This window comes from Physeter macrocephalus, chromosome 6, assembly GCF_002837175.3.
Source record: "Physeter macrocephalus isolate SW-GA chromosome 6, ASM283717v5, whole genome shotgun sequence".
NCBI classification, from domain to species: Eukaryota; Metazoa; Chordata; class Mammalia; order Artiodactyla; family Physeteridae; genus Physeter; species Physeter macrocephalus.
The window spans coordinates 34,870,340-34,877,778 of NC_041219.1; the positions used below are offsets into that span (position 1 = coordinate 34,870,340).

The window sequence follows — 7,439 nt, forward strand, 5'->3', positions numbered from 1 at the left end:
GCCCGCGTACCACAAAAAAAAAAAAAAAAAAAAAAACAAACAAAAAAAAAAACCAGTGAAACACTTAAGGGGAAAAGGAAACAAGTTAAAGGGAACTTTGACCGGCAGAGAGAAAACATGGTTCAGACATGAACTAAATAACCACCCTTCCCTGAGTCACAGCTCTCCCTGCCACTACCTCCACCCTTTCACCTCCCAACTGTTAAATGACATCACGCGGAGAAGGAACTGAGAAGCAGGAAGCTAAACACAGTGGCAGAATTTAAAGAACTTTTTTTTGTAAAATCAAGAAAAGCAGAGCCTAACAAATTCTGAGCCAAGAACTTTATGCCCTCTAGTCTGAGAGAAGAAACATTCACGTTTTACAACCTGGACTGTTTCTGACAGAATAGCAGGCATCTTGGCATAAGGTCAAAAGGAAAGTACACCCACACGGACTGTGCCCTACATGAATCAGACAAATGGCTCTGAGAACAAGAAACGTTATGGAAAGACATGTCACCATCTCCAATGTCAACTCACGAATGGCCTCGGTGGTCAAGCGTGAAGAGTTAGTAAGTATAAATACTAAATACGTTAGTGGCTCATCTAGCTATTAATGAATGAAGGTTTCACATTATCAAATGTTCCAAAAATCTGAAGCATCCCCCTCTGTGAGTGGAAGCTCTTCATAAATCCACAGGAGCCTGTGTGTACCTACCACCACATGTCTGATTTCCCCCCATACCCTCCCTTCCATGCTTCCACTGCCATCAGGGCTTTTGTCTGCTTTGTCCACTGCTACATTCTCAGCAGCTAGAACAGCACCTGACACACAGTAGAAGCTCGTTTGTTAAACAAATGAACCCTGCTTCTGTCTGGGAAACCAACAAACCAAGTTAAGACTCAGAATTTTGCCCAAATAAAGAGTAAAAAGGGAGGATCTTCTACAAATAAAGAGCTGTCTTCATGACAACACTGTGACAGAATTGAGACCCTCTTTGCTTCTTATGATTGTCGGCTATACTATAACAAAGGGGGCCACAGAGAAGAGGCACGCATGAAATGGGATGTGCTATACTAATTGCTCTATTTTCTATGCTCTTACCAGTTTTATTTTAGAAGAAAGATTTTCTGGCAATTTTGTTTTCAGTTGATTTGTTTCCTTGAATGTAGGTGGAAATCCACTCAGGAAAGCCAAATCTTGCATTAGCACTAACCCAGGGACTTCCTTATCTGTTGTCTAAAATAAAAAGGGGAAAAACACAACTCACTTTCCACATCATAAGGCTGGTGAAAACTTACAGCTGAGAAAACTAGTAAATATCTATTGCATCACACAAGCTTCAAAATAAGAATATTACAATTATTTAAATCGATATTCACTAGTACTAGAAAGCTAGGCTTAGAGGAAAAGTAAACATTAAAAAGCCTCTCAAAGTAAAACAGTTTTATTTCTCATACTTTTATTCTAATCTACAGCAAAAATACAGTTAATTTAAAGTAACATACCAAATAGCCCCTCCAAACTGTCTGTCTGATGTTTCCTTTAAAAATTCCAGTGTGGGCATCTTCAACTACAATAGAGAATACAATAAACAAGCATGTTTTTAATGAATACTTAACTATGATGTCTGGCAGGACACTGTACAAGGCATTTTGAGAGCTGTTAAACCAGTATAATACATGGTCTCAAAGAAAAGGTAGTTGGGGGAGACAAAATTAACCCATCTAACAAAAGGGGAACAAATGTAAATTGCTGTACAATTAAACGTTAAATTTTGCAATACTGAAGGAGAGACTCGTGTGGGCAGAAGAAACGTAGAAATGACAGACGGACAGAAATCACAGAGGTAGAAGCAAACATCAAACATCGACATGTTTAATTTAAAAAACAAAATTGTTTGACCAGAGTAAAACATCTGGGAGTGGGGGGTACTAGGAAAAAAAAGGGCAACCAGAAGGGGGCCTTGAAGGCAAGGCCCGTGCCATTTAGATTAACGGCAGGGAGCCACTTAGGACTCTCCTAAGGTTCCTCCAGAGTCACAGTGACTTCCTAAGATTCATCAGGCAATGTGATTAGAGCAGATTAAGTTGGGGGTGAGGAGGGTGATGACACAGCCCTACTGGGAGAGAGTTCTAAAGTGATGGGAACAAATGAGATCAGCAAACCTGCTGACATTCGGGGACCATGGAAAACAGGAGAGGTTGGAAGGCTGCAATTCTGATTCTGAAAATGGGCACAGAAAGCAGGGTCTGCAGATTATAGCCTGCAAGATGCGTGTTGATCCTGAGCAAGAGTCTCAAATGTATCAGAAAAATACAGTTGGTGAGCACTGGAGAAAAGAAAGTCTTCACAATATACTGTTTATCTTTAAAGAAAGTACTGAGCACTAAGAGCATGAGTTCATTATGGGTAAATTTATCAGATACATGCCTCACTCTGCCTCCGTCTGTCTGTCTGTCTGTCTCTCCCCATTGATATGGTGGATTCTATATGGGTAAATCAGACAATTCGAATAGATGAGCAATATGTATTTGTACATAATCTCAGGAAGGCAGCTAAACAACACGTGGCATCTTTGTGGATTTAACGGAGACCAGATCTCAAGTTAGGCGGATTATAACCAATTCTGATCAGAGAGTGTAAAATTGTAAAAGCCACAATCAACCTACAGGGGGGTGCTGGAGGTCTGCTATAGGTCTGTTCAACAATCCATCAAAGTTTTGGAAGATACAGAAGGCATGCTTGTGAAATGTGTGGGCGTACACGGAGCCGACAGAGAAGCTACTATCCTGGATAACAGACTAAGGGTTCCCCAAAGTCCTTGACTGTTTGGAGCAATCAGTCAAATCTAGCAAAATAAAATCTCCTACAAATGAAGGTAAGATCTTTAACTTGGCAACAAACCAAGTAAAAATTAAAAGGAGTACTTGAAAAAAAATTAAATAAATAAAAGGGGTATTTGAGCATTAGCACATGTAAGATTTTAAAAAAGACTTAGGAGTTTTAGCAGACAGTGAGTTCAGTATGAGTCAGTAATGCTCAGGCCACACTGAGTTTCCATCCCAATTTTGCGCTTTTAAGCAGAAGAGGGCTTAGAGTAAGAAGGGTGACATTCCCCAATACCAACCCATCAGGAAGCCCTGTTGAGCTGACCTGCAAAATGTCCAGTGTCCAACCACTTCTCACCACCACTCTGATCCAAGCCCCCTTCCTTCTTGCCTGAATTATTACAAGCTTTGCCCCTCCTCAGTCTATTCCCACCACAGCAGCCAGACTGATCCTTCTGGAACGTTAAGTCAGATCACATTACTCCTCTACTCAAACCCTCTAATGATACATTCCTCACTGCACTGTGATTGGAAGCTAAAGCCCGTTGTGGTTACTGAGGCCTATACCATTTGGTCCCTGTGACTTCTCTGGGCTCATCTCTTGCCCTCTCCCCCTTGGTTCACTCTATTCCAGCCACACTGGCCTCCCTGCTCTTCTTCAAACATGTCAGACACCCTCCTGCCTCAGGGCCTTTGCACTGGCTACTCCACTTACCTTATATATAGGGAATATATGGAGAATCACTCCTTCCCCACATATTCATGTTGCTGGCTCTCTCACCTCCTTTAAATTTTCACTCAAAAATCACCTTCTTGGGGAGTCTGCCCTACCACTCAATTTCCCCTGCTCAACTTTTCTCTACAGCATTTATCTTTTACAAACTATATAATTTACTTGTATGTTGTTTCAGTTTTCTGGCTCCCTCTGCCAAGATGTAATTTTTTTTAAAAATTTATTTATTTATTTAATTTTTGGCTGTGTTGGGTCTTTGTTGCTGTGGGTGGGCTTTCTCTGGTTGCAGCGAGCGGAGGCTACTCTTCACTGTGCTGCATGGGCTTCTCATTGCAGTGGCTTCTCTTGTTGTGGAGCACAGGCTCTAGGCATGTGGGCTTCAGTAGTTGTGGCACGTGGACTCAGTAGTTGTGGCACATGAGCTCTAGAGCGAAGGCTCAGTAGTTTTGGCGCACAGGCTTAGTTGCTCCGCAGCATGTGGGATCTTCCCGGGCCAGGGCTTGAACCCATGTCCCCTGCATTGGCAGGCGGATTCTTAACGACTGCGCCACCAGGGAAGCCGCCCAAGATGTAAATTTGATGAGGGCCAAGATTTCTGTCCATCTGCTCACTGCTGCATCTTCAGCACTGAGAATAGTACCTGGCACATAGTATGCACTCAATAAACACTTCACAAATGAAGAATCCCGATCTCTTTGAAGACTGAACCACACTGAAACAGAATGTTCAATTCCAGTTGAAACACTTTTAAAGTAATAGAAACTAAAGCTCATTCTGAGAAGAGCAAACTAGGGTGCAGACAAGCCCCTAAGAGACAGCTAAAGGAAGAAGAAGAAACGTCACACAGGAAAGGGATTACATTAGTTCTGTAGGATCCCAATGGGTATAAATTTAATCAGTGTGAGAGAGCTATAAGGAGGCACTTTGTAATTCCTTGTAAAAGGCAATGTAGTCCAGAGGTAAAATCAAGTGTCGCAGGAGGAAATTCATTTCCTAAACATCAAAGGGATAAGCTTGACTGGAAAAACCATTTTGCTGAGGAGACGCAGGCCCCGGCCACAGAGCCCGATGGTTGACTGCAGGAGGACTGTCCAATTGGTGGACACAAGGGAAGTGGCAGGGTAACCAGGAGAGGGGCAGAAATGACACATTTGAGAAGGAAAAAAATCAACAGATCTCAATGATTAACTGGAAAGAGGCTAAATGAGATTTTTTTTAATGCAAACATGGCTAAAATTTTTTAATCTAGATCAGGGTTTGGCAGTCCATGGTCCAAAATCTAGCCACTGCCGGATTTAGTATGGCCCCAAGCTAAACACAATTTTGACATTTTAAAATGGTTAAATGTTCATACAAATACCTATATAATATCTGCCATTTTGCCTCTTGGCCCACAAGGCCTAAAATATTTACTACCTGGTCATTTAACAAAGAATTTTGTGGGCTTCCCTGGTGGCGCAATGGTTAAGAATCTGCCCGCCAATGCAGTGGACATGGGTTCGAGCCCTGGTCCGGGAAGATCCCACATGCTGCGGAGCAACTAAGCCCGTGCGCCACAACTACTGAGCCCGCAGGCGCACTACAGCCCGCAAGCCACAACTACTGAGCGCATGTGCCACAACTACTGAAGCTTGAACGCCTAGAGCCCGTGCTTCGCCACAAGAGAAGCCACCACAGTGAGAAGCCCACAAACCACAACAAAGAGCAGCTCCCGCTTGACCAAACTAGAGAAAGTCCGCGCACAGAAACGAAGAACCAACACACCCAAAAATAAATTTTAAAAAAACCAAACTCAGCTTTAAAATAAAAAGAATTTTGTGATCCTGGATCTCAATAACTAAGGATGATAAAGAGTGAGTTTGTGGGGCTTCCGTGGTGGTGCAGTGGTTGGGAATCTGCCTGCCAGTGCAGGGGACACGGGTTCGAGCCCTGGTTTGGGAAGATCCCACATGCCGTGAAGCAACTAGCCCCGGGAGCCACAACTACTGAGCCTGCGCATCTGGAGCTTGTGCTCCGCAACAAGAGAGGCCACAACAATGAGAGGCCCGCGCACCGCGATGAAGAGTGGCCCCCGCTCACTGCAACTAGAGAAAGCCCTCACACAGAAACGAAGACCCAACACAGCCAAAAATAAATAAATAAATAAATAATTTAAAAAAAAAAAAAAAAAGAGTGAGTTTGTGGCCCACTAAAAATGGAAGCTCCATGAAGGCAGGAATGTGCCTTTTTTTTTTCTCTGCTGTTTGCCTACAACAACAACCAACTCAGAGCAGTGGCTCAACAAATCTTTACTGAATGAATCAACATAATAGTAGGATAGTCAAATAAAAACCCAAGTGGAAATTCAAAAACAGTGTTTAACACAGATTTTACTTATATCAAAATTTATAATCTTTTATGTCTCTGATATGTTATAAAATTAGTGGAGATAAACCCAAGATTCTCTCCACAGACGTTATAACTGAGTTATAACTGCTAACATAATGTCATTCTTTTTTCTCTTCAGGTGAAGTGTTATCAGAGTACCTTAATTTAGGGAAACCTCAATTTAAAAAACAAAGCTAGTGGGATAGGAACCAAGATGGTGGAGTAGAAGGACATGCTCTCACTCCCTCTTGTGAGAACATTAGGAATCACAACTAGCTGCTGGACAATCATCGAGAGGAAGACACTGGAACTCACCAAAAAAAGATACCCCACAACCAAAGACAAAGAGAAGCCACAGTGAGATGGTAGGAGAGGCACAATCACAGTAAAATCAAATCCCATAACTGCTGGGACTCACAGACTGGAGAACAATTATACCACAGAAGTCCACCCACTGGAGTGAAGGTTCTGAGCCCCACGTCAGGCTTCCCAACCTGTGGGTCCGGCAACGGGAGGAAGAATTCCTAGAGAATCACAGCCCCACCCATCAAAAGTCAAGCAGATTAAAGTTTTACTGAGCTCTGCCCACCAGAGCAACAGTTAGCTCTACCCACCATCAGTCCCTCCCATCAGGAAACTTACACAAGCCTCTTAGATAGCCTCATCCACCAGAGGGCAGACAGCAGAAGTAAGAACAACAAATCTGCAGCCTGTGGAACAAAAACCACATTCATAGAAAGACAGACAGAATAAAAAGTCAGAGGGCTATGTACCAGATGAAGGAATAAGATAAAACCCGATAAAAACAATTGAATGAAGTGGAGAGAGGAAACCTTCCAGGAAAAGAATTCAGAATAATGATAGTGAAGATGAACCAGGACCTCAGAAGAATGGAGGCAAAGATCGAGAAGATGCAAGAAATGTTTAACAAAGACCTAGAAGAATTAAAGAACAAACAAACAAAGACGAACGATACAATAACTGAAATGAAAACTACACTAGAAGGAATCAACAGCAGAATAACTGAGGCAGAAGAATGGATAAGTGACCTGGAAGACAGTGGTGGAATTCACTGCTGCAGAACAGAATAAAGAAAAAGGAATGAAAAGAAATGAAGAAAGCCTAAGAGGCCTCTGGGACAACATTAAACGCAACAACATTCGCTTTATAGGGGTCACAGAAGGAGAAGAGAGAGAGAAAGGACCAGAGAAAATATTTGAAGAGATTATAGTCAAAAACCTGCCTAACATGGGAAAGGAAATAGCCACCCACGTCCAGGAAGCACAGCGAGTCTCATACAGGATAAACCCAAGGAGAAACACACCGAGACACATAGTAATCAAACTGGCAAAAATTAAAGACCAAGAAAAATTATTGAAAGCAGCAAGGGAAAAATGACAAATAACCTACAAGGGAACTACCATAAGGTTAACAGCTGATTTCTCATCAGAAACTCTACAAGCCAGAAGGGAGTGGCATGATATACTTAAAGTGATGAAAGGGAAGAACCTACAACCAAGATTAC

The 7,439-nt window shown here is 42.4% G+C and overlaps 1 protein-coding gene across 4 annotated transcripts in view; it reads right to left on the bottom strand.

Annotated features, from left to right (window-relative positions):
• Positions 1 to 7,439, bottom strand: part of GNPTAB (N-acetylglucosamine-1-phosphate transferase subunits alpha and beta) — a 130,679-nt gene that overhangs the window by 72,568 nt on the left and 50,672 nt on the right. For all 4 annotated transcript variants that reach the window (XM_055085263.1, XM_024127300.3, XM_024127299.3 and 1 more), the window contains 2 exons: positions 1,492 to 1,556; positions 1,088 to 1,222 (listed from right to left, as the gene is read on the bottom strand). In XM_055085263.1, the coding sequence (XP_054941238.1) occupies positions 1,088 to 1,222; positions 1,492 to 1,556 (200 nt within the window). The remainder of the gene's footprint in view (positions 1 to 1,087; positions 1,223 to 1,491; positions 1,557 to 7,439) is intronic.